Source organism: Motacilla alba, chromosome 7, assembly GCF_015832195.1.
Source record: "Motacilla alba alba isolate MOTALB_02 chromosome 7, Motacilla_alba_V1.0_pri, whole genome shotgun sequence".
In the NCBI taxonomy this organism is placed as follows: domain Eukaryota; kingdom Metazoa; phylum Chordata; class Aves; order Passeriformes; family Motacillidae; genus Motacilla; species Motacilla alba.
In genome coordinates this window covers 33060059-33087462 of record NC_052022.1, presented here as the reverse complement: position 1 = coordinate 33087462, position 27404 = coordinate 33060059, and the positions used below count along the sequence as shown (strand labels likewise).

The window sequence follows — 27404 nt, the reverse complement described above, 5'->3', positions numbered from 1 at the left end:
AAAACGCATCTTTACAGCATTATCATCAGATCCTCCCTATAGTTTCTGGACAGCTATTTTAATGCAATGCACAACACATCCACTCAATCAGGCAGTTGTCTAGCAAAATAAATGTATCACTCTTAAAACTATTTCCATTTTGGCTACCCTACCTGTATCCAAAATAGTGGGCCACGTTTTAATATCTACAGCTGCTGCAGCCTCCTTGGACCTGAGCAGTTTCATTATAGCTTGGGTGGTCAATATACATGCAGACTTACTGACCTGCAAAAGGCAAAGCATTAAGACCACTGTTAAAACCAGGGAGTGCATGCTCAAAATCATGTCAGATGATGAAGAAAGTAATTGGAAAAAAACCAAAATAAATCACAACAATAAAAGACCATTTTAAATATGTTTCCGAAGAAGTCATTACTGACTCAGACACGGCACAATGAATATTTATTTTCTAACTTATTTTATACTGACTGTGGCAAAGCAATTAATCAGGCTGCATCAACCATTCACCACTCCCCAAAAGCACGAGGAGAGGAATGTCTCATACCTACCTCTACAATCATTTTGACAGTGGGCAGAGTGGTAGCAAGGTTCTGTGGATGAGGTGGGCGGACAGTGATGGGAACACAGCCAGCGTACAAACAGCCATAGAAAGTTGCTATCAAGTCTACTCCTGGAAAGGATATTTGTGAAATTAAAGCCATGTTTATCAGATCAATAGGCCAAATTCTTTCCCCAAAATCAAAATACACACTGATTTGTGTTATTAAGATGCAAAGATTTGACACAAGTGTCTGTTCAAATCAACAGGCTGTTCCATACCCAGCTTAAAATGTTTAGCATTTAAGAGCTAGCAAAAATTATTCCAACCCAATTAAAATACAGAACTTCTTTTCTTGCGCTGTGTGATTGTGGGTTTTGCTGTGTTGCTTTACCTGGAGGGTAAACCAGGGCCACGTGGTCACCAACGTTCAGCCGTCCCTTCTCCATCAGCGCGACTGCCACTCTCTCTGCCCTCTTGTGCAGCTGGATGCACGAGGCAGTGCTGGCTACAGTACCCTGCACAGGAGACAAGTGACAGCAGAAACCTTTATACCAACAGCAGCAGCTCAGTGACTTGGATATTGACATGAAAAGGTGTAAACCAAAAGGGTTTCTCCTGGAGACATGTGAACAACATATAGCACAGTAGCTCACTAGTCCTCAGCTATTTAACAAAGGTGTTCACCAACAGGTATATTTTCTTTGTGCCCAAGTTTTGTGTTTCCTTTTGCAGAGTCTCTGAGTCAAGGGTAAAACTTGCCTGAACAAAATAACCTGGGAAAGGCTGCTTCATACTAGAAAACCTCCCTCAGAATCTTCTTTACTCTCAGAGAATTCAATCAATTAAATTAAATTTGACAATAGCAAAGTTGAAACAATTTCTTTTGCTAAAGCAGTCTCAAAAGAAAAGTTAGAAAGTTTGAACTATGTCCTCAACTCTTTTGCCTTCTGAATGAGACCTACAAATCTTTCACTTCCCAAAGACTGCTGCCAGACTTTCTGGAAGACTCCTGTCTGCAGTACAGCACAGCACAAGGCAGATCCAATTTGTCCCTGGGCTGTTACTGTCACTCTATGTGCCATCTTTTTTGAGGGCAGAACCTAGCCCAGGGCAAGGCATCAATATCCCCCGCAGGATGTGACAGTGCTCCTGGAAAATTTGACTCCAAAACTGTCCCAAGGGCTCTCTACTTAGGCTCTAGATCTTCTTATCAGGAAATGCTCCATTTCTGACTTACAGTTAACCCTTGTGCTCAGAAATGAAGACAGAATCATGGCTTCCATTAATATGACAAAAGTTGTGTTCTGACAGGAAATGCAATTACTGCAATGTTTTAAGCTAGGCAGAATGCATACTGAAATTCCAGAAGTGGAATAAAACATGACATAAAATTCCAGAAGTGGAAAAATGTATGCTACTTTATAACTAGCAACTTTTGTCTGCTTCATTAAAATAATCTGCAGCAATTCAAGAAAAGACTTCTAGAAGGAATTTTCTTAGCATCTCATAATCTTTTGCTTTGGTTTTAATCTCCAAGTATGATCTAAAGTGCATCTTACCTTGGAATTCAACAGAAGGAAGAGTGGATGATCTGGAGTTGTCTGAGCTCGCCACTGAAGAACATCTGCTAAATACAGGAACTGAAAGGGAAGAAAAAGGAGACACTCAAATTCACTCAAAATACCTCAGGTTTATTTCCTGGCCTTCTCTCCTTCTGAATAAGCTAATTCAAATATTTAATAATACCAGGACCCCAGTGTCACCTTTCTTGCCTGGTCATTGTCCTCCAGCTGGCTAACATCTCTCCCCGAGGCTTGTGCAATCCTCTTGCCAGCTACGAGGTTTCCTACAATCATCGACGCAGGACCAACATCTGCATTTTGAAAAGAGCAGTGCAAAATGAGGAAAAACAACCTAGGGAACAAGCACCAGTTCAGCCTGCAGGTGCCCTGTAGAACACAGGTCTGGCAGAACCAGCACATACTCTGGTTTTCTCACCTGGCTGTTTCTGCCGAGGCTTGGGCAGGTTGGTAACACAGGTGTGGGGACACATCAAGACGTTACAAGGATGCAGAGCACCCTCCAAAAAGCGCTGCTTGGTTTCTGAAATATGAATTCCTCCCAGTGGAGCCTTTGGCAAAGTGTTGGCTGGCACCAAGGCAAGGCAGTACACACCTACTTGGTGAATGCTATCAATTGCCTTCACAGAAATTAAAAAACAAACAAACAAACATTCCACATTATCAACTGGGATGTAGCTAGAGCAAGAATTTGAATTCAATTAATTTATAACATTAAAATTTTTACTTGCACCACAATTTGCAAATAAAGGGTCCAATTCTGCACTCACTGAACTCATAGAAGCTGTGCCATGACTTCAATGGGAGCAGGAGCAGACCCAGGACTTTGCTTGTGCCCTCTATCAAGGGGATGCCACCTGCACATCAGGGATTAGGAAAGTCTCTTAAAAGTGGGCAAAAAGTGCAGAGATTTTCAAAAGCCAAAGTTATATCACAGCAAATTTAGCATGTATGGCACAATCACAAAAGCGCGGTAGAACATAAAACTCACAAAATTTAGGAGGGAAGCATCTGCCTAAATCTTAAGTGTCTCTTTTAGCTATGACACTTCCAAAAAGAGAAACAAAAATATTTTCTCCCAATACCAGATATTCTCTCCAAAAAGATAAGAAGGCTGAAATTAGACAGAAACCATTATTACCCAACTGCCTTACTCTTAAGAACAAACTTCCTTTAAGTTGTTCTCTGGATCCTTCCCTTCAGCTGTCCCCAGAGTCTTCCATAATTGATGTCTCCTTTTTCACTTCCTGAGAACTGATTAATTCTAAAGTCTACAAATGCAGATTTACCACAGTTCTCCTTCCTCCTGTCCTTCATCCCCAAGGAAATACAGTGAAATAATTAAGGGAAGAAGTTTTAATACTTCTTGTTGCAGATCTAGAATAAGGTTGTTGATAAAAAAAGCTTTTGGGGCTGTTCTGATACTTGGTAGTATACTTGTGAATATTTTCAGAGGTAACTCTCGGTATGAAATCAGAAGAGACATGTAGCATTAACCCTAACAAAACCCATCAGCCTTAGGACTTTGAGAATCCTAGTAGTAGGAAGTTAAAAAAACATTCTGAAAAGAAAGCCTTACTTTCTACAAAATCCTGTTAATTCTCAACCCTGAAAAAAATTATCTTAGTACAGCTCTCTGTGGTTACACTGATAGGTTTTGCTTATGGAAAAAAAAAATAAAAAGCTCTAATATTCTCATTTCATGCATCAGCCTTATTCACCTGGAAAGAGAAAAGGACAGACTGACTACCTGTAGAACCCTGCTCATCCACTGAAAACTATCCTCCTCTGAGGCGTCAGGGCGTTGCTCTGCCACAAGCACTATCCGATCATCATGCAAAACGGGCACAGAAAACACTGCTATCCTAAAACACAAAGGACAGAAGAATGATAGGATGCAACACAGGGTGAACAGAGCATGGCTCATCATCACATGGGAATGGCTGCAACCTCTCATGGCACTGTTTTACACACACAAGCATTATTCATGCCAGATCATCACAAAATCACAGAAAGATTTAGAACACATGTGGGTTCCTGGCTGTAACTGCTTTCTGCTGGGGGTTAGGTGGATTTGCAGTCACCCATGTAGCACATATCTGAGAGGCAAGTTCCATACATGTAGGGGCTGTGCAAACCTTGACTACAGAACTCCATCATGCACACTGGACTTGCAGCTCCTATATACTATGTCCCTTCTGGAAGACAACTACGACAAATTACTGACCACCAGGTGCTTGCACTGAAAAATACTTAACTCCCTTTGGGGAATTACCTTAGTTTTGGGCTTGCCTCTTCTAGGATAAAATATGAATAATGCCTCAGCCTGGACTGGTCCCAGTCTGAACTCTGAGAGACTACACTTGTCACTGATCTCCATCTAGACATTGAGCCATGGACCATTGAAGAGCACTCAGGTTGGTGATACAACACATTATCTCCGAGGGTCCTTCAGCAGCCTGGTTTGGTCTTTAGAACAGGCTGCACAGTTCCTCCCTCAGCAATCCAAAAGGCTCAGGGGACAGAAGTGTTCTACATCCAGCATATGAGCTTCTTTCGAGAGTCTTAAAGAAGCTTGGAAATAAGTTTTAAACAAACACTTTACGATCTACCTTTATACTGTGTGAAAGTAATTTAAAATCTATTATGCATGAAGCAGGGTGTCAATATTTACCTTTCAAGTTACCAGGAACAAGCAAATTCACAACCTAGTGCCAACTTTCCTATAAAACACACATGAAAAAGTTCACATGCATTGCTCCTGTGTGTGCAGTGTCACTTGATGACTGTCTGTGGGTTAAAAAAAGAGCAACAAAGCCCAACCAGCAGTGTTGAAGTCTTTAGTGCACTCACCTTCCCCGATAGACAAACTTCATGGGTTCAACTGCCAAAGCGGTGGCCACCACATCATCTGCATTGTGCCTGCGGCCACTAACTGTCATCAGGCCATCCAATTTCCCCACCACAAACACCAAATAGTCCTGAAAAGAAGGAAGGATTAGAAACAGAGCAGGAAAAACTCCTCACGCCTGGCAATACATTACTGACTCAAGGTAACAATGCTCTTGAGACCTATAGGAGGTCAGTGCCCTGAGACAAAGTCCTGCTGAATTGAGGGGCATCACTTTAGAGTTGGGAGTCAGGACAAAGGAGAGCCCTGAGGGCTTGTTCACACTTACAGGACCCACAAAGCCAAGCAATCCTGTTCTTGTGAAGGGCTGGTCTGATACAGGCATGCCAGCTGCCGTCACTGGGATGGCCTGGAAGAACACAGAAGGATTCAGACACTCACTGGACTGATAAGGATTTTCACTCCTTTACTGCCAGAATACAAGAAATGAGGTACCACTGCAAGGAAAAATATGGGCAGAAAGATTGAAATGCCTTCAGGTAACTACACATAAGACCACTGTGTTAATTTAGAGCTAAGATAAATTTAAATGCTCACATAGGCACTACACTGGACTGTGGAATACAGAAGCAGCTGACTGACTGCAGATGAGACTTGGTATTTTTGGTTTTAAGAGACAGAAGGTCTTATTATGATTCTATGAATGAAGCAAAGTACCTGGCCAGGGCTTTTTTCTAACTAACTAAAAAAACAAACCAAACCAAACAATAAATCACACACACAGGAGACCTTTAAGGAAAAAAACAAGTCTATTTACAAGAAGAAATACTAGAAATATAACAATTAAAAAGAAATCCAAACCTCAAATACATTCTTGGTGATTCCGAGGAGGCCAAAATATGCTGTCCCAGTTGCTCCTGAATTCACACATATTTCTCCAACCTCATCAGCTTTACACAGATAAGGAGTCCCATCCACCTTTACAACACACATGCTGGCTGCACGGAGGAAGAACACAGAATCACAGTGTTAGTCTGCTCCAGCAGCTGACACACATGGTGCTCTGCCACTAACAGATAAAGATTTTAGTATCAATTATTCATCAGCTACAGCAAAAACATAGCATGTAAGAGAGCTCACTTTAGCTTCTTGGCAGCCTGTGCAACCTGTTCTCCAAGATTAAGTTCACAAATGCAGTGCTTTTTTCTTATAGCACTTCACAGCCTCCGCATCAGCTGCAGCTGAATCCAAGGCACAATGGACTGAGGCAGTGTTAAGACTCAAGATGAAGAAAGATCTCAATAAATTTACCCAGGTAAATACAAAATAAACATGGCAAAGCCAACTCTGCTGCCTGCATGGACCAAGGAGTGCTGGTGAAATAGATCTGTGGGTAGACTGTCAAACCTTAGAGAAGTCTTCCAATTGCCAACATCCTAGGTCTGAAACGGTGAGACCATTATTCACCCTACCAAACAGATCAACCTCTAAATTATCTTGGTTTCATAAAAATTATCTATCAGAACAACTAGCAGTTAGTAATTGTTTGGAACCATGTAATGATAACCTTGGGTAACCAAGTAAAGAGATGCTACTCAAATTCTGGTACAGTTTCTGGATATTTTATGTGTGAACTAGATGTCTGGAATTAAAACCTACAGTATGAACTATCGGTCATGCAAAACCCCACATTTTGCAATTTGGGAGGAAAAAATAAAACTCAATGGTAAATTGCAACTGACAAAATAGTTTATTACTACAGGAAATAACTTGAGCAAACATCAGAACTCTGTATGTAACACTTAAACAATGATGCAAAGAGAAGAGTTAGTAACTGGAGAAAGCACAGTTTGTGGGCATTAACAAATGTACAGCCCTCACTGCATTCACAAACATGGAAAAACCAATGGATCAGCCTGCAGTCCCTAAGTGATGTTCCATCCATGAAGCCAAAGGACAATCCTATCACCCTGATCAAGTAAAAAAAAAAATACTTACCAGTAACCAATGTATGATACAGGTAGTCTACAGGTACATTCTAACAGCAGGGACAGTTCTGTCCTGCCAGGTTATACTGCAAGGCTGCCCTTCTGCAGTATCTGTGGAGCCTCTACTCTCGCTTCTCCTCCTTTTCCTGCTTCATGTGTGACATACAAGAGAGTGCATCTACCACCATTTCAGTCTCTCTCAACAGCATTGCATCTGAAAAAGAATTAAAGAGAAGGGAAAAGCAGATGGGACAGGAATGTACATGTGGACTGCACGTCACGAAGAACACAGATTCCTGCTAAGAAAGCTTTCTTTCTTCAAATGAGTCCACATGTACATTCTGACAGATGGTGACTCGCAGCAGTCAAACCTGCCAAGGAGGATCCTGGCAGGAGATGAGAATCCTGCTGTGCAAAGGACGATGCTGATCCCCTACCAAAGACTGGATTCAGCTCTGGATGTTTCAAGACTAGCACAGCAGGAATGCAAGAGGAATGCCAGGGGCCTGTACAGTAGAAGGCTGTGACCAAAGGTACTGATGAGGGTCAGGAAAGGCTCTCTTCTTCCCTTTCCAGCATTTCATAGTGGATCCATATACAGTGGCTACCCTTGCATTACAGTCTTAAGGAAGAACTTCTCTTCTAGAAGCATAAAGCCTTAGGAAAAATATTAAAATGCCAGGATGAAATGCCTCTAGAGTCACTGTGGAAGGTATTTCCAGGGTTTCCAGAGAAATCTCATCCTTGAGAAAAACAGCATATGGGGATATCCAAAGCAGACCTGAATATCTTCCCGCTCCTCTGGAAAGGGCAACAGGCATAAAGCAAGCCAACTTCCTAGATGAGGATGAACAAAAATCTAGACTCTAGAGGTGATCATGAGCATCCAAAGTGTGACATTTAAATTGGAAGACAACACCTCATCCTAAGTGTGCACTGGCACAGGTCTCCAAGAGAAATTGTTCTGCAGTGGCTGTTGTGCCACTGTGTGACAGACTGAAGCCCTGAGGAACACAGAGCTGATGAATATAATAAATTCTAAGGGCTGAGTGGAAAAGAGGTGCTGTTAACCCACAATCTAAAGAAAAAACCTGAAAGTTTCACCATGTTGTTCTGTAATAACTCTTTCCACTGAAGTAAAGGAACCAGAACCCTCTGCAGTGAAGATGCTTTGTGGTAACTACCAGAACGTGGGAAATGTTTGCTCAGACATGGACAGAAGAAACAATGAAATACAAGACATCCATGGGGAAATAGGAACCATCTCCCTAAATTTCTAGAAAAGATACTGAATGCACTCACAATCCAGAACATGGTTCTGTTCATTGCAGAAGATCTTGCAGAAGCCCAAGATTTGGTGCCAAACTGAAGTCTTCTGCTTGAGTGTAACAAAGTAGCTGCTGCAGCAGCATTGCTTCTAGGAACCAGCCAACCAGCCTTTGTAAGATTAGAGGCTATAGGGACTTGGGATTTTTGGATTCAAGACTGTTAGCTCTGGTCAAAGAAAGCACATTAGGATCCCAGTAAAAGAATGGAAAGGATTAGTTGGGAAGTAGAAGGGAGACAAATTTAACTGCAGTGAACATATCCACTAAGAAACATATCTAGGCTCAAACTTAAGCTATAATATGCTTTCAAGATGACAGATAACACAGCAATCACATTCCAGTTGATGAGAAAGTTATAGGCTGAGAATGGGCAGAAGAAAAGAGGTTTGGCACTCATACTACCATCTTTACCAATCCAATCTGAAAAAATGAACTGAATGTTGGTGAGGAGCCAAATTTAGCCATTGGCCAGTCCAAGATAGAAACTATGCAAAATAGCCCAAGATGGTCAACAGGTGGGGTAAAACATCATTCTCCAGAATAGAATTCCACAGGAATGCATACCAGATTTTCTCTTAAGAATTCCCATGCTATCTTTGAGGAGAAGATTTCTCTGTGGATGGTGGCGCTTCCCTTGAGGGTCTTGTGATGGGCATTCATGGTAAATAATGAATGTGAAAGGAATGTGGCATCAAGAATGGCCTATGGGTTAAACAGCAGTGACAGGTGACATGACCCTGGTGTTGATGGCTCTGTTGAGTAAGATTCCCTGAGCAGGTGGGCTCAGCATCGCAAAAAAAAAAAAAAAGCAAGATCTGAAGAAAAGGAGGGTGTGAGTGGACATTTTATCCATGACCTTTTAGCCAGGTAGTTCCTGAATAAAGCTTGGCAGAGATCTTCGCAGGTAGTGAGATCAAAACCATTTGGCTTGACCATTTCCAAATGAAATCCAGGAATGTCAGCTCCTACGTCGCAAAGTATTTGAAAGGCTAGGGCAGACTTCCAAGGTCAGTGAGGATCAGATGATGGAATGAAGACTTCAGAAAGAAATATAAAACCAAAAGCAGATCAAGAGCAAGACTCATGAGTCAGCAGGGGGGCAATGAACAGGTGGTGGTATGCTCTCTCCTGTATGCCAAACACCAAGCCAGAATGGACAAGGGCACACCCTCCATAAATACTACACAGGAGAAAGCATAAATCTTACCAAGTAAGGCACAAGTATCTCCACTGTTAGAATGTACATGCAGACTCATTTGAAACTAAGTCATTCATTTACTTAAATCATTAATTTTTTTCATTTAGCACACCCCTGTAAGTAGCTGCTAGTCTTGTGACTTCATTCGTACTCCAGAGGATTTTTTAAGACACAAAAGTTATGAATCATCCTTTATAATGAAATCTATAATGCATATTCTGACTTAAGGAATGTACAGGGAAACTTCTGCTGGAATTCTTAATATGTGGATAAATTGAAGTAAATCTGCCCCAGATTTTGACAGCTCAATGCTAGTCAGAGTTTTAAAGGAGGTGATGAATTAAGTTGCCCAAATTCTGCTTAACCTACAAGTAGTTTAACCACTTACTATTGTATTTTTAAATAGCAAAAGCCATCAATTACAAGTCATACCACTCTGAAGCACTTAATAATACACATTTAACTGTTCTCCCCTCACACAATCAGACAAGTCATTTGATGCTTCTTACTCATGTAGAAAGTAATAGTAGTGTTATCGCCACCTGCCAGTGGCCCCCCATATCCAGAAGAGTCCCCTAGATTTGCCAGACAATGCTCCAAGGAATTTTGACAAAGGAGAAGGGTTTTTTCACACATCCCTCTGACTGCTCAATCAGCCACTTCACAAGGACAGAGACATATTTTTTGACAACTCATAAGGTGAAACTCATAAGGTTTTGACAACTCATGAGGTGAAATTATTTAGCCATAAGCATACAGGGAAATTTTCCAACATCCTAAGGCAGACATGAACCTGCCACTGAGCAGATGCTCTGTGAAAAATTAACCCAGGGGACCTACAGCTCCAACAATTGAATATGAAGAGTAGCTGCAGGCAGCGTTGTGCCTCAGTGTATTCAAGCACAATTTGCTGTAAGAGCAAGCCTACAGCAAAGTCAGGAGCATCCCTGTGTTGGTTTTGCATGGCCTGGTCTTTGGTAGCAGGGGACCATAGAGGTGGAGCCACATGAGATAAACTGATCCAAAGAAAGATTTCAATTGATCCTGCACCTAATACCACTTTTTTGAACAGCAGCAATATTGAGTTTAAGCTCAGACAGTTCACCAAAGGATTCATGACTACCTGAGAGGCATGCAAACTTGCTCCCTTCATGTCCCTGTGTCTAACCTAATATCTAAGGAAAACACTGGGAGCACAGGTGAATTTCAGTGAGGTTTCAAGGGGACAGCAGTAGTGTGGACACCCCAAACAGACAACAAAATCAAAGTAGAAAAAACACTATTTTTTGGAATCTATAATGGACTTTCAAAACAACTGCAAATGGTTTTAATATAAAACAAAAACTTGAGAGAAGCTACACAACAACCAAGAGACTTCTCTGCTTCAATTTTTTATGAAGTGCAGAGCTTCTGCTCAGTCTTCAGCAAAAAGAAGCTCTACTGAATTTAAGTTCAATAACAACAACTGAACCATTGACTTTAGGGGTGGCAAAGGGGTTCTGGGGATAATAAGGAAAATTAAACAACACCAATGAGACTTGCATATGATGGCTGAAATTCTCATCAGCAGAGTGGGAAGCTGTCTACCTCCTCTTATTTGTATCAGGGGCTTTAGTGTACAGAGAAGAGGTTGTTGCTGAAATCATACAAGTTGAGTCTTGACTTTATCTTTGCCTTGAGTAAATGCTCAATAGAGAGCAGGGGTTCTTATTCAGAACCACAGCTCTGCAAGGCAGGAAGTTCATAAGAAGACCAAGAATAGCAAAGCCAAAGTTGCCAAGGGCATGACCAGAATCAATCAGGTTCTTTGGTAACTACATAATAAACTTGAGGGGTGAGGAGAGTTCCAAAAAATCTGTATTTCATCCTCTCCAAGCACACCAGAGCTGGTCAGGACAGGGCCTGAAGCTAGTAGTACAGGCAGTGCCAGGGAACTGCCAGCCTATAAGCTGGAGTAGATGGCACCAAGTGTCCAGTCCTTCATCCCACTGTTCACAGTCTTAGGTCTGGTTTGGCATCCTACCTTTACTAACCCTCCTCAGAGTGCTCTCCTCTTCAAATGCTGGATCTCAAGTGAGAACAACAAGGGTGAGACAAAGTCTCTTTGCTTCAGTTAATGGGCTGAGGAACAATACTCAGCTCTACCTAATTCAGGAACAACAGTGTTGCAAAGAGATGTCACTAGGAAATAGTGATCAGGAGTAACCCGGATTAACCTTTCTTGTTCTCCATGGGCATGAGAAAATAGTTTCCAGAATTAATTGTTCCAACACCTTTGCAGGGTCTGAGATGAGGTCTCTTTCAAGTGAAATATTCTATTCTATTCCACTCCACTCCATTCCATTCCAAAAACAATTCTGCAACAAGCCAAAAACATTTGCCCATACCAAAATCTACGGTCATTCAGTTTTACTGTGCATGAATCCATCATGTGTTTAGGTAATGTGTCAAAACATAACTCATACTACCTTAAAGGTATTGAACATTTTTATTTATTCCACGCACACAAAGACAACTTGGAATATGCTGAAACCTACAAAAAATGCTTTCCTACCTCCAGGCATAATCTGCCCAACATCCTGCACAGTTAACACTGACAACTTCTCCTCTGTATCCACTCTGATCACGCCGAAACTCAGACAATTCATGGATAACACTGCTTTTCCTGGAGGGGGGCCACCCAGTTCAGAAGGTCTGGAAGACAGAAAGTCCAGTTAGATATGAAACAATAGACCAATACTGGTGAGAGGGTCACGAAAAACATTCTGCTGGTTTCTCAGGCTTGGTAAGGTTAAGAAAAAGAATGGTTTCTCACTTTGAACAAATTAGAGTTCAATACTTATATAGTAACTAAATGAAGAAAGAGCTAAAACAAAACTCTCCAAAATTTCAAAGATTTTTGTTTCAAGTTTTCTTGAAGTTGACTTTCTGAAAAGGCACATTTTGATCAGAACTGCTATAAAAAATCCAGCATATCCCATCCATTTGTCTGTTAATAATTAAAGTATTTCTGTTTCTCAGAGCATCCCTTACTATCTCCAGAAATCCAATGACGTTTCTCAGACCAGCTACAAATATGTTGGTTTTTTAATTTTATTTTAGGCCCCTGTTTACAAATCATTGTACATAAGCAATTGATTGAGGATTCACCATCTTCTTCCTCCCAGATAAGTAAGTCTTGTTTTGGGGGCATTTTAAAAGGCTCTCTAATACCTTCAGTGAGAATGAGACCTAACTTTCCCAAAGCATGAAAAAAACACCTTCTGCCTGACTATTCTTAGAAAATATTAAATTTTTTAAAGAAAATAAACAAAAATCACCCATCCTTTAGTGAAGGAGACACCTGTGAGCTTTGTATTTCCTCTGCCATGTCTTTGGGCATCTCTTTGTGGGTTATGGTATTTTCTGACTATCACCTTTACATGAGATTCCCCATCCCTGGAAGTGTTGAAAGCCAGGCTGGATGGGGCTTGGAGCAACCTGGTGTAGTGTATGATGTCCCTGCCCGTGGTGGGGGTTTGAACTCCTTCCAACCCAAAGCATTCTGTGATTCTATGACACATTTCAATAGTCAAGAAAAGCTTCCGTTCACTTCTCAGGAAAGGGAATTACCTGCGAATAGCAACAGTTAGTGCCTCTGAAGAACTAGCACAAGGACAGATTACTTCTGGTCTCAACCCTCTGGATTGAAATACATTCAGGAATGCATCACAGGAAGATATTGACCCTAGAAAGAACCATCACATAATCAGAAACATTTTTCTAAGAGCAGGAAAGCTTGAGCTGCAGGAATTCAAAGTGTGTGCTCACTCTTAGCTCAGTTATATGAATACTGTGGGATTCATGAACAAACCAAATACTCTTTCCAGCTGTCTGAAAGGCATTCCAGTCCACTGTAAGAGAGTAAATTCGGAAAAAAGAACTCCCAGTGACTAACAACCACACTGAATGAAATTCCCAACTGCGTACTCCTCCTCTGGTAGCACTCACCAGCACTTAATAACATGGGAAGTCCTTCAAGGATCAGAATCCTTTGTCACTAAGGGTAACTTTATATCCACTTCTTAAACAGCTCCTATCTGATTGTTTCAAACAGAGATCATAGCACTTAAATATCAAATGCTTCTGACATATCTTCACAATTCTACCAGGCCTCTAGCACCTGGCCAAAGTGGATTATACCTATATTTTTATCTTGTAGGTATCAGTTCAAGTCAATTCAAGGAAGAGTAGAGCACTAATGAAAACATGAAGTTCAAAAAAATAATTTACACTGGTAAATATAGCCAAGAAGTGAAAACATCAATGAAAAAGGAGTGGCATCACTGGCCCACAAATAGTGTTTTACTACAGAACAAACTGCTTAACTCCCCAGGCATCAGCTCTGACACAGGGCTTACAACAGAGAGAATCTTGGCAAGACTGACACTCAGGAAACACATCCATACTCACATGGATTGGCTCCATCTGCCACTATTAACATCCGTAAGGAGCTCAGGCTGACATCTCTCTGATCCCTCTGAGCCAAAAGTGACCAGTGCATATCACGGGATTTTACTACTGCTACACGGGCTGGAAGTCAAAACAATAATTATGCTGCGTGTGCAGAACAAAATAAAGACCAATTATAAAATTATGTAAGTGTTTCAAATTTATGGAACTACACACAAAATTTATGACACTACAAATGTAGAAAACAAATACAAACACCAAATATTCAACTACTATAACATGTGTATACTCAGTGTCTTCAGATGGATTGATCACAGAATTTCAATGTTTGCTATAAATTCAAATACTAAGAAAGACAGTTTCTTCAAAGGTCTCTCAGAAGAAGCCATCAACATCACTCATCAGTGAAACTATGAGCACACAGAATACTGAAATGGGGTAATCAGTGTGATACAAAGACATTTTGCACGAACAATTTAATTTGTTTTCAATAACCCAAAAAGAGATGGGTGGATTAAAACAACCTTTAGGGTACCTTTGTATGAGCAGACTTTCTGTATCCAGGAAAGTGGATTAACCTTCATTAATGCATAGGGAATACTGATGACATGCATCCTGTTCATAACACTCTAGAAGAAAGAGATTCAAAAATAAACTTCCAAGTGCCTTAAAAAATACAGAACATGTAAGAATGCTTAAATAAACCCCCCCATCATCCCAGCTACAGCATAACTCTACAGTTAACTGGGAGTGAAAACTATTCATATACTCTGAAAAAATACACTACACCAGGTATGGCAAAAGCAACAGTTTATTCTGAAAAATATAAATACTGAATCAAAAAACATTTGAGAGAAATGATGAATTTACAGCCTCATTCTGATACCAGTACACTACCAATGAAAGAAGCAAATTGCTGCAGTTTTTTGCCTTTCTTGCAATACTCACCGTTAACACTCCATGCCAAAGGCCAGCCTCTCTCTTGAAATCCAAGACATTTGTTAGTGTTTCAGCTGAAAGCAAAGGGAAAAAATATCAGATTTAAAAGGCATATTTATAAAAATACTTAAGAACTGCAAATATTTGTTCAAGCAACTCTGAAACTTCCATGACTGCTGAGAAACCAAAGCTCTGTTGCCTATAACAAGCAGGCCGCTTAAGCTCCAAGTGGCTTGTTTTATTTATTGCAATAATCTTTGAATTATGATTACTAGACTAGAATATTACAAGGTATTTAACATCTTGATTCATTATAATACCCTTTCCATCTGCCAATGAACTATGCACACTGAAAATTTAATCTTGAAGCAAACTTCTTCAGCTGAACTGAAAAAGTTAATCTGTATTTGAAAGAATTAGATCCAGTAAGAAATATCACAGTGGCTCTACTAAATTTTCTTGAATATTTTCTCTGAGGAATTTGAGTATCTTATATGATTCAAAAAAACAAATAATAATCAAAGATTTTAAGTCAAGGATTCAACCTGATTTTTGAGAGACATCTTGCATTGATTAGGTAAAACTTGCTTTTCACTGCTGCAGGATGGATGTATGCAGAAAAATACTTGGTTAAATGGTAGCACAGATTAACTCTATACAGATGGTCAAAAACAAGTGCAGTTCTTGGCTGTTCATGGGAAGAATGACTGCAAACAAGTAGATCTTTCACTATATTCACATCCCGGGGGAGATGTTCTTTTGTGGAACATGATTAGGTAAGAGGAAGATCCCCTCCTTGATTACAATTTCACAGGTGGCTTAATGCTCTTTCACACATCACACCCTTTATAAATGAGGAAGTTTGTCTTTCCCTTTGCAGTTGAAGTGACTATTCTGTATCTGAAGTTCTCTGGAGAGAGCAGACATGATTATGCAACATGAATTGTCTGAAGATGCCAAGTTGTCAGTATCATTTTAAAGTTACACCTATCTAACTTACCTTCTGAATAACCACATGCCTGAGTCAGTGCATGACAGTGTGCCAGCATGGAGGCATGAGATACAGTAATGCCCACTGTGCTGCCCTCTTTACTTGTTTTGTACTGAGAAGAGAAAGTGTATGCAAGCATTAGATTAACAGCAAAACCAAGAAAATTTACAGTAGTGAATTGAAAACATATTATAAAAACAAACCCAGCTTTTTAAATTCAAAAAGCTAGCATAAAAATATATTTATGCCCACAGAATACACTAATGTGGTAAAAAATCTGTTTCTCTAGTCCAACTAAACTGTCCTGGGGATCCCAAAATGCTGATTATCCCCAATCTTCAACCTGACTCCACACAGTCACTCAACTGACAGTCTGCCTGGCAGCCTGATGGAAACGTTGTTTCACAGTTTAAAATATTATAGCTGTCTCCCTTATCGCATCCAGAGTTTGGGGGAAGAAAACATCCCATAAACTACAACAGAGTAACCACAGAAGTTATCGCATGACACTGCATCACCTCGATATAAGCAATCTCGGCGCTGGCATCCCGGACCTGGGGATGCCAGTCCTTGGCTGGTTTTGCCAGATGCTTCCCATCAATCACAAACCAAATGAGACGAGGCCAGCCTTCAAAGAAAAAATAAAAGCTACTGTCACCACAGTTCCAAACATCAGAGTTTTTCCCCCAGCATTCGGGGATAATGACAGGAGGCAAGCAAAAGCAAAATCCCCTGCCAGAGAGGAAGAAACAGCACAAAGCACTGCAATTACAATCAAGGCAGCTCTTCATGTGTAAGAACCATGCAAGCAAACCCAAAAACTGAAGTCTGACAGCAACAATGAATATATCTCATTTTATCCCATAAAAAATAAAACCACACCTTTGAATGTCACCACCTCGCCAGTCTGAGCTTTTGGGAGGCCTTTCTGACAGGCATCAGTGGTTAAAGCTAACGTGACTCCACAGCTGCCCAAAAGAAACCCAATCTGCTGACTGCCAGCATCCTGTAGAGGAACAAAGAAATAGCAAAATTACAAATAACAAAGCTTTTGGACAGTTTGTTGTAACTTCTTCATGTTTAGAAAACATTAAATCAATTTATATCACAGGAAAAAACAAAACTCAATCCCATAAGACCTTTAAATGACTGAGAAAATTAAGTTTTGCTTAGTGCCAGCTAAGATTTGCAGCAGATTTAATAAGAAAAGCAGTGTCAGAAGCAATGTCTGTATATCCCTCCACAACCCAATAGGATGTTTATAAATTCTGCTAAAACAGAAAACTGGTTGGGTGCTGTTTCTGAGTCCTGACATACTGAAGGAGCAGAGCCTGTAGCTCTTTAGCTCTTCCTTAACAATCTCCAGGTGTGAAGGATTTTATCTGTATTTCAGTAACTATGGTGTCTCTGCCTGCCTCATTACTCAGTATCAGAGCTGAAAAAAGAACCTTTTTCTGATATACTCAGAGAAATACTTCTGCACATGTTTTTGAAAATAATGAATTAAAATAATTTCTACAATTACATACCGTAAAATACCTAAATTACTAGCTTAATATTACTTCCCCCTCTCCTTAACTGAATATTGAATTTAATTCCAAGCACAGAATGTACACTGAACAGTCCACCTGATGCCTTCTAAAGAGCAGGCTCTGAAGGACCCCATGAAAGGACTGTAGGATTTAGACATACACACACACACACAAACACTTCATTTATTTATCAAACATAAAAACCTTGAATGTATCTGCCTACCTTTCTTGTCAGAGGAACTTCTATTGGGACAGGAATAAGTTCTGCCAGGAGACATCCATAAAATGCCACCATAAACATAACTGGATCACTATTAGGAAATACGAGAGCTACCTACAAAAATATAGCAAAATAAGAAAATATATATTATTTTGTCATTTGGCAGGGGGGGAATGACTGCTTTTTAATTTGTAGAACAAAATTTTCACAACAATGTCCAGGTTCATAGATAACCAGGCAGAGAAATACTAAGTATTGAGACAGTGTATTATTGTAAGTCCCAGTAATGATTATTTCACAATATATTATTACAATATTTTATTACAAGACTTTCTTCAGCTAAAGCTGTTCCTCACTATTTCATCCATAGGGACCACTTCCAACAGCATCCTACCCGGTCTCCAGGCTTCAGCAGGGGCTCATTCTTAGTGGTTAGCTTGTTTAGCAGGGTATAAGCTAACTTCAAGCTTCGACTCCATAGCTTGCCTAAAGAATAAAAGAAGAAATTAAGAAGCAGAAACTAAAATTTTAACACTTAATTGGCAAATATCATCTCTCACACATGCACTAAGCATGATGGTATCACAACAGTTGGCTGAATCCAAGTACAATTTAGAACTTGGCTTCTTTTTGGTTTACCTCTTTCCTTTTTTTTTTTAAATTTTAAATGTAAAACTAAACATGCTATTCTAAACAACACTGAAAGCTCCACTGAAGAGTAATTAAATTACTGCAGCTGCTCAGCTATATTTCCTGCATCCTTCATCTGTGAGAATGCAAACAATAAAGTTCAACATTCTAACCTATTATACAAGGAAATGCTGCAGTGAGCTATCCTGAAGGACAGAGTTATTTTCCCCAAAAATGCAATTTACTATAATACTTCTCAGTCATTAATACAGGCAAGTTTCACTTCCCGCCATTAACATCCTGATTATGCTCCTGAGGTATGAGTCTTCTCTATAAGGCTGTGCAAGAGGATGTTAAAATGGAATGTCTCCTCTGGGAATCTGAAGAGTGCATTATTAGTCATCTGTTTCTACCTCCCAGTTTACACTGGGCTATTTTTAGTGTTGTTTTATTAAAAAAACCCCACACAATTCTAAGAGATTTACAAATAGCCACTAGGAAAGAACCAATATGTTTTGCAATAAACATTTTCTCTTCCTTAACTTCTTTAAAAACGTTTTTCATATACATGGAATGAATAATTTACATTCCTACAGCAATCTCCAACCATGTGTTACAAGCAGAGGCAGTCCCTCTGAAGAAAGGCAAACTGTTCTTTCATGATGAACACCTAATTCCTCCTCGCAGCTGGCTCCAACACGTACCATAGGTCAGGGTATAAACTGCTTTCCCAGTGGTATCCAACGCTGTCAGACAAGGGGCTTTGGACTGGGTGGTTCCCCAGCGCTGCAGGGCAGCCAGCAGTGAGGGGGGCCAATTGGTCACAACCCCCAGGGGTTCCCCTTTAAGTACATTCACTTGGTTTCCTTCAGGCTTTGGTTGATTCGGGTCAGGCTGTTGCACTAAAACCAGAGCACAGTAAAAGGAAAATGTCAGTCTGTACAAAATATGTAGGTTACACTTCACAGGCTGTTCTCTGAACCATTCACCTCTTCCTCACAGCTATCGCTACTTCCCCTCTGCTTTATGATGATGCTATGCTAATCATCTGTTGGCTTCCCAAAAAACAGTGACCATCACTTCAGAGTTGTGATTCCACATTACCAAAAGACCAGAATTTGAATCTCTAGCCCACTTCTCTCTGCTGTCTTCTGCTGCTTGCTCTCAACATCTGTTTCAATGAAAGCCACCTTAAGTCAAGAAGGACTATCAGAGACAACGGCTTCAGTGACATCTGGACACTGATTTTTGCTGCACTAAATTCTCAACAGGTGATGAAAAATGACACTGTGCCTGGCTAGCAATATAATTTTAAAGAAAGGCCTTCTGTTTAAATCCTGCTCCAAGCTGCTCCAGAAAGTGAAGTATCTTGATCTTAGTTAGCAAAGTCCTGGCCTGAAGTTAGCCAACGCTCAGTGTAGACAACCAGCAAAATTAATGGTTCCAAGTGATGCTTTTCACAATGACATGCACCTCAATGGAAATTCATCAGGAGAAACTTCAGCAAAAGACTAGAATCACAAAAACATCGTATCTTACAAGTATCAGACCAATAGTAGGGGAACTCTAGTGGCAGCTGCTCAGAAATGTCACACTGAGTAAGAAGGTCGAGTTTGTCTTCCACTTGTGATAACATAATGAGCTTTCTTGCTCCACTGTATTAATTTTACCATGACTAGTTTTCTATTGAGAAGAGAAACCAACACTTGCTATGTATCAGTTCTGTCATGAACCACTTACACATGGAGTAAAAAATGTATATGAAACAAAATTAACCTTCAAGCAGTTCTTCAAAATCATCCACAAAAAACTCCTTCAGAGGTGGGCGCTTCGGTCTTTTCAAAGTATTTAGCAGCTGCTGGATTTTAGAGGACACTCTGCTGTTCACTGGGACACCTGCCAAATGGAAAAGATTTATTATTTATCACATATTAACCAAAATACACTAAAACTTTCAGGTGGAAAAAGTCATTCAGGATGAGTACCTTGTTTGGAAGAAAACAGCTTTAACTAGTAAGAGTTTCCACTATGGATTTATTTGCTTTCCAACAATGCTGTTACCTGGCTGATGCAGACACCTTCTCACACTTTATTTTAGCTTTTCAAACCACTGATCCCTCCATGAGATTTCAACTGAAACACGAATATCCTTTTCTCCAGGAATCTAGGTATTTACTACACCTTAACATTCATTCCATTCTGAAAACATCAGAATGCTTGGAAAAAATGAGTGAATCTTTCAGTATTTTACAGGGTTTGTACAAATAATCACAACACAAAACATGTTAAATGCTGATTTTCATTTGCATATGTTAAATTAAATGTAAATACATGTTTTTATATTTGTCAAAATTTAAAGCTCTGAGGAAATATAAAATTAAGATGCATATGAAGATATCTATACACAAGGGGACACAGATGGAAAGGTGGGAGGTCTATAATGCAATCACCATCTGCAGTTTCCAGAATGCTGCTGCTGTAGCCTCTGGGCACTCCTCGCACGGATGCGACCTGCGGGCGCTCGTGGTGCAGGTATTCCACCAGGCCTGTGGTCACATCAGGGGGGGCAGAGTGGTTCTCTGCAGGAATGCAAGACAGATACAGGAGCTCATCAGGCACCTTAAGAATCAACATAATCAAAACTGCTTCTTACATGCGGGTATTTCACAAATCCTCACAGGGGCTAGAGAACCTCCTTACAACATGGAGGCACAGGCCTGCTTTGCTTGGAGCTGTGTCCCATTTCCTGGCTGTAGAGCAATGCTCAGGGAATATCACAGAATCACAGAATGGTTCGTGTTGGAAGGGACCTCAAAGCTCATCTTGTCCCACCCCCTATCATGGGCAGGGACACCTTCCACCAGACCTTGCTCCAAGACTCATCCAACCTGGCCTTGAACACTTCCAGGGATGGGGCAGCCACAGCTTCTCTGGGCAGCCTGTGCCAGCCAGGGCCTCACTACTCTCACAAGGAAGAATTTCTTTCTAATCTGGGTCTCTCTTATTTTTTAATTTAGAACCATTCCCCCTCGTCCTATCACTAACTGCCCCCGTAAGAAGTTGCTATCATCATTCTAAAAATGTAACCATGGTTATAGAATGGTTTTGAATTGAATAGGTTAGGAAATGGCAGTATTTTTGAGAAGTGTTTAAACAACAGACAGCAAGAACAGGAAGACTGAAATATTTAGAATCCTGATGAGTAAAAATAGGAATGCAGCAGGGAAGAGCTGGAGAAAACCCTGCTGCCCAGGGTTTTCTGCCAACAGCCCTTGGAGGACTTCAGCATGTCACAAACCCTGCCAGAAAAACTGCAGGCAGAGGGAGATCTGGGCAGTGCTGTGAAATACACACATAATCCCCCACTATGAGGCACTGATCAGCCCCAAGACAGCTTATTGCACTGCACCAAGTGCTTATTGCACTGCTCCCACATTTCCAGAGCTGATATACAAGCCACAAGTCCAGCTCTAAGTGGTTTTAGAGGGATCACCAGGAGAAAAATTTAAATCCATTCCCATCCTTTCCAATGCAAATCACTGTAATGCCAATGTTTGCATTGCAGAGACTAAATTCCTTTCATGTGGGTGAGGTACATGAAGGAGAAAGCGTTACTTAATCTGTCACACAAATGCTCTGGATTCAGTAGCACAAAGATAACTGTGTAAAGCTGACCTGTATAGCCACTGCACAGGACCCATAGAGAGCCCATGTATACACCTGCCTCATGCATATGCTCTCACTCTGTTCTATACATTTTTCAAGTTGCTTTTTGGCTGTTTTTTTCTTTTTCCTTCAGCTTTCCCAAAGTACCAAACCAGAGGCTTCCTGTAGCACACAACTCGGCCACAGAGACAAGTGTACCTGGTTCCCACTTCCCACCTGACAAACCCTCGGGGGACTAGCAATGTCTCACTATGCATGGAGAAAGAATAGGTTCAATTTTCAGGATTTATGCTCAGATTAAAACTGCATTAGCTTAATTAATAATTTGAGCATTTTATTAATCAATGCCCATGAGACCCCATGCTATTAGTTTGTATCATCCAGAAATACCAGGGCACAGCAGGGTAAGAGAAGTGGTGAGGAGTTAAAAAAGAAAGTGTGAGCAGACTTATGACTTCAGGAAGAAAGGTTAATTGGATTCAGACTGAAGGACCTTTCCATTAGTGATGACAAGACAGAGATAAATGCAAGAGAACAGTGTCCAAAGGAAGAACAAATGGGATATGACAAGAGAATTAAAAGCCATCATGATCTGTATTTCCAGCTGCTCTAAGAGCTAAGGTGGGAAATACTCCACAGCTGATATAGTGACCTTGAAAAAAACCAGGACATACCGCCAGCCTTATTCATTAAAAAAAAAAATTATTACACAAAAGAAAAAAAAAATCCCCCTGCATGAAGGGTTGTCCTTGCTGCTATTAAGTGAAAGACAAACATCTTTAAAGTGATGCACATTTCTATCTGACTCCACTAAATACTGCAATCTTGCACTTCCAACAGTTCAGTTTACTGCCTGGGAACTTAGTTTGAGCTCATCCTTAAAAATGCAGGCTGGAGAAGATGAACTGTAAGGGAACAAGCTGCTAAATTTAAATTCTCCAACATCTCAAAACTGTGAATAGCTATTCAGTACATAACCAAAACACAGAATATTTCAGTATGGCATGGCAATTAAGATATGTAAGATGCCTTTCAGATTGCTGATATCAGCACACTATCTGAAAAATAAATAAACTCATCTTCTATGCTCTAGGACAAATCAAAGCCCCTTTTAGAAAGTATGTGAATATTTATCAAGAGTCATAAAAGTTTGCAGTGTAAGAACTGAGTCAGTTTTCATATTCTTGTGAGCTAGGAAAATACATGCAGACAGGAAAGATGTCCCAACTGAACTGACATTGGCCATGCATGAATGTTACCAAGCTAGGAATGAAAACTGATAGAACATGGCAAGCATTGCAGAAATGAGGAAGACCATTCTTATGTGAAAATACATCTTTCTTTCTTTCTTTTTTTTTTTTGTCAAAGGCACTGGAAATTTTATCTTTGTAAGTATTTTTAATAGATCAGCTCTTAAAGATCCCCAAGCTTCCTTCCTTCTAGATACTATAATTATTTAACATTAATGAAATTTTAAACCTGCATACAGCCCAACATTCAGCTGCTTAAATGGTGGACTCTGAACTCTTTAGTAAGGCCTTGATTTTGCATATAGGGCATTGATTCAGCATGTTGTTGATTAAACAGTCCTGATACACAGGTCTATCTGGCCTGGGGCATGAGACATAACCAGATGCCATGCTACATTTTGAGTATCTTGCAAGTTTTTACAGCTATATTAAGAATTTCATCAATCCCAGTTAAGCTTAAAAGGTTAGTCATAATTGACTTTGTAATTCAAAGGAGTTAAACATAATTTTTATTAATCCATAATATGAAATCCAGAATGGCTCAAAGGGAAGTGGTGACAGATTACCTCTTTCTTACATCCATGAAGGACAAAAAAAATTGCAAACTTCTCATTATTAATAAGCTTGGAAATGGGAATATGAAATCTTAGGTTTCTTTAAAGGTTTTATACAAACAGCAAAAAATTTCCCTAATAATTAGTACCTCTGATTTTGTAACCTTCCCAAAGATTCTGTGTGTTTTTCTGTCTTTTGGGTGCTTACCAACTGAATCATATCTGAAATACACAATCCGACATTGTTTAGGGTAAATACATGCAGACTGGAAAGCATGCACCAAAACCAGGATTCCTTTGAAATTCTGCTTTGGAATCCACTAAAACTGAACCTTAGTTTCTTGGTAAAGCAAGCATTTTACCAAGAAGAATGCACGTTCAGATCTCATGAGCAACTGGCTTGGGTTAAATAAATACACATCATACCTACCTGGTCTGTGAATTGCACATTTTAAGGCTATTCACAGGTATCTCCTGGTGAAGACCTTTGTGTTTAGCCCTGCTTTGGGATTTGTAATCTGATTTCATTCCAACCACACCGGCAGGTTTACTGACCTATCTGCGTGTGTGCCATGAGATCTGCAAGCACAGTGGCAGCAGTGGTGGCAGGAGCTGTATTGGAAGCAGCAGCAGGTTTCCCTCCAGGATGAGATGAGGTGGAGGATGCAGAGGATGAGGTGGAGGAGCCCTGAATGACCCGGTTAAGCCAGGGCTCTACGTTGGAATGGCTCTGGAACGGAGTGGAGCTGATCCGCCCTTGCCGCCGCAACGAGCCCTCATCTTCTGATGCTGACGATGTGTCTGTGGTCAAAATAATGATGAGAGGCCTGTAATGTGGGAATGGGAATGACCCAGCACCAGGAACACGGTGTTGGGCCGTGCTCCGCGCAGCTTCCTCACGTGCTACACGTGAGAGGTGTGAACTAAAGGAATGGGACAGTCACACACACAAACCCCTCTTGCTGCCGTTTGTTGGGTTAAGACAACAACTTCTACACATTAGGGCCAGAACACACTTGGAGCGAAGTTTCAGTTACGTCCAACATTTGGAATGATGTGAGAGTTAAAAAAGGCTTCTACCTACAGCAGAAGATAGTGGGCCACTGAAAACATATTTCTGTTCTGAACAGGTAAATTTTATCACATCACACCTGAATAAAACCCATTTTTTGTTGTTATTGTTTATGCCCTTTTACTCTTTTTGAGGGGAAGGGAATTCTTCACTTTCCGATTGTTTTGAGAACTAATTCCTAAAAAAACCGTGGTGCTTTGAAGTTCAATGAAAGAGTTATTACAAAACATGTATTTTAACCACATAAACTGATATGAATGAGTAATACACAGAAATGCTGAGTAAAGCATCTTTTCATTCTAGATGTATATTTGTTGTCATTAGAAAGTCTGACAAAGGGCTCCTAATTCAATTACCATCCAGTTACTTACAACTTTCCAGATGTTTCCCTTTGGAATCCTTCCTTATTTATTCTCCATCCAAGAAAAAATAAAAAGGTAATTCTAAATATCAAGAAAATACATCCCTTGTGATTTTGAATGAAAACCAGAAAGTCTTACTACAGAAAAAAATCTTGCCCTCGTAAAGAAACTGCTGAATTTTAATGACTTGATCTGTTACATGATTTATATAAGGTAGGGTGTCTGTTACTATACTCTAAGAGTCCTAGACATGGAAATCTGGGGTTGGTTACACCAGGAATTCTGCAACCTTAATTTTGGCTGTTTTCTTAATCCTCTGGACACATAAGTGTCTAGATACAATTGTTCAGCTAGATACAATTCCATATACATTTCTTGAAGCAACATAAAAAAAACCTACTCCTCATCTTGGGCAATGCATTTCAGTTACCAGCTCTTTAATTTTCTGATTTTCAAGAATATGTGCATTTCCACTAACTTCAGACTAATTTCTTTTAGGAATCTAAAAAAACCAAAAAACCATTTCATAAGAATCCCATTATCTTGATGGCATTTTCAAAGTCAAAATTGTAGATATCTCATTATCTGACCTGCCTCATCAAACACGACAATTTTGAATGAAAATACCCAAACAACAGATCTCTGAGAAGATTCAGCTGTGGTGCATCCCCATTTGGAGTCCATGTGATACTTCCAGCCTGCTGCCACATTTGGAGTTTTTGGAAGCTGACTCCATTTGCCCCTGGAGAGAAGCCAAACCTGTCCCATATTGCTTTCAACTTTCCCTTTCTTTTAGACAGAAAGCAAAAATAAATAATCCCAGGAATATGGAACAAGATGGGATTATGAACAGCCAGGCATAAAAAAACCCCAACAAACCAAACCACCATGTTTGCCATTTCTAATCACTTCAGAGGAAGAAAGAGAACTACAGAAAAAGCAGGTTTCTCACAGAATACACACTCTGATAATATCTCCTTATCCAGATTAAAGACAAAGGAAGTCTGTGTACAAAAATGGAGGATCCACAGTAAAAGTATTCTAATATCAAAACATAAATACACCATGAAGTAGCAAGGTCACCCCAGCAGGAGCTCTGTGGCAGTGGCAGGGGTTAATCCATGGATCCTGGTGTGTGGTGACAGAACAGTGACAGAATACTGTGTGCTTGGCTTCCAGCTCTTCCTGGCTGGGAGCTGACCCAAGACAGACACAGAAGCCACCCCTCTTTGAGCCAGATTTGCATGAAGGCTCAGCTCCAGTTCTGATCACAGGAAATTCGTGTGGGAAGGATCAGAGACTCAACAGGACAAAACCAGAAGTATGCTAAAATTTTTGGAAGGATAACTGATAAATGTAGCTCCTTTACTGCCAGCCAGGAGCTGGATTTAACACTGTGCTGAGAACCATGGACTCACAGAATGGTTTGAGTAGGAATATCCTGAGCTGGAAGGGACTCATGAGGAATACTGAGTCCAACTCCAGGCCCTGCACAGGAACACCCCAGCAATGACACTAAGTGCCTGGGAGCGTTGTCCAAATAGTTCATGAACTCCAGCAGGCTTGTGGCCATGACCACCAGTTTTCAGCTCCTACTATTTAAGGTGCTACTGCACCCTGCTCAATCCCAGTGTGAGCACACTTGGCTTCTCTGCTGATCACCTGCACAGGCACATCAGAAGATGACATTCCAGCAGCACAAACACACAAAAAACGTACAGATCCCACAACTTCTTGCTCTGTACACACATGTACAGCATGGAGTCCAGGCTCGGGAGCATGGCTGGGCACATGTTCCATTTACACACCACCAGCCCTACTGATCCTATATCCTGCTGCTTTCCCCACACTTGTTCCTCCCTAAGTCTGCCCCTTTGCCTGTCTGCACCTCCTCACCTTAACATCCCATAACAAGACTCACACAGTTCTGAAATACTCTCGCCCTGCATCCCACGCTGTGTCCCTCACCCCTCTGTGTGCTCCCCCCAGTCGAGAAGGTGCTCTAGTGCTGACTGGTCTTGATGGGACTCACACCTGGCCAGGAGGGCTGAGGCTTTCCAGGGATAAGCCTGGACAGGTGACCCTTCTCAGAGTCCTGAACTTGCCTTCCTGCCTGCTGCTGTTGCCAGTGTCCCTCTGGGCTTGTGCAGATGGGGCTGGTGGCTCCCGGGACAGGGCATTATTTGGGCTGCCTCACCTGCCGTGCCCCATGCTCCTCTGCAGGTGAGCAGGGCAGCTTTTATCACACAA

General features: G+C 40.7%; 1 protein-coding gene across 7 annotated transcripts in view; it reads right to left on the bottom strand.

Moving 5' to 3' along the window:
* DIP2A (disco interacting protein 2 homolog A) overlaps positions 1-27404 on the bottom strand; it is an 84329-nt gene that overhangs the window by 16529 nt on the left and 40396 nt on the right. For 3 of the 7 annotated variants that reach the window (XM_038142134.1, XM_038142136.1, XM_038142138.1), the window contains exons 5-28: positions 24276-24521; positions 20701-20829; positions 20027-20146; positions 18955-19152; positions 18015-18106; positions 17624-17734; positions 16751-16874; positions 16387-16496; positions 15878-15980; positions 14887-14951; positions 14474-14567; positions 13939-14058; positions 13099-13213; positions 12041-12180; positions 5834-5970; positions 5301-5381; positions 4975-5102; positions 3872-3986; positions 2540-2741; positions 2305-2414; positions 2101-2181; positions 933-1056; positions 549-670; positions 153-264 (exon numbers count right to left, since the gene is read on the bottom strand). In XM_038142134.1, coding sequence (XP_037998062.1) covers positions 153-264; positions 549-670; positions 933-1056; positions 2101-2181; positions 2305-2414; positions 2540-2741; positions 3872-3986; positions 4975-5102; positions 5301-5381; positions 5834-5970; positions 12041-12180; positions 13099-13213; positions 13939-14058; positions 14474-14567; positions 14887-14951; positions 15878-15980; positions 16387-16496; positions 16751-16874; positions 17624-17734; positions 18015-18106; positions 18955-19152; positions 20027-20146; positions 20701-20829; positions 24276-24521 — 2979 coding nt within the window. Of the gene's footprint in view, positions 1-152; positions 265-548; positions 671-932; positions 1057-2100; positions 2182-2304; positions 2415-2539; positions 2742-2891; positions 2979-3871; positions 3987-4970; positions 5103-5300; positions 5382-5833; positions 5971-12040; positions 12181-13098; positions 13214-13938; positions 14059-14473; positions 14568-14886; positions 14952-15877; positions 15981-16386; positions 16497-16750; positions 16875-17623; positions 17735-18014; positions 18107-18954; positions 19153-20026; positions 20147-20700; positions 20830-24275; positions 24522-27404 lie in introns of those variants that run through there. The other 4 variants (XM_038142135.1, XM_038142137.1, XR_005257531.1 and 1 more) reach the window with 4 other exon arrangements.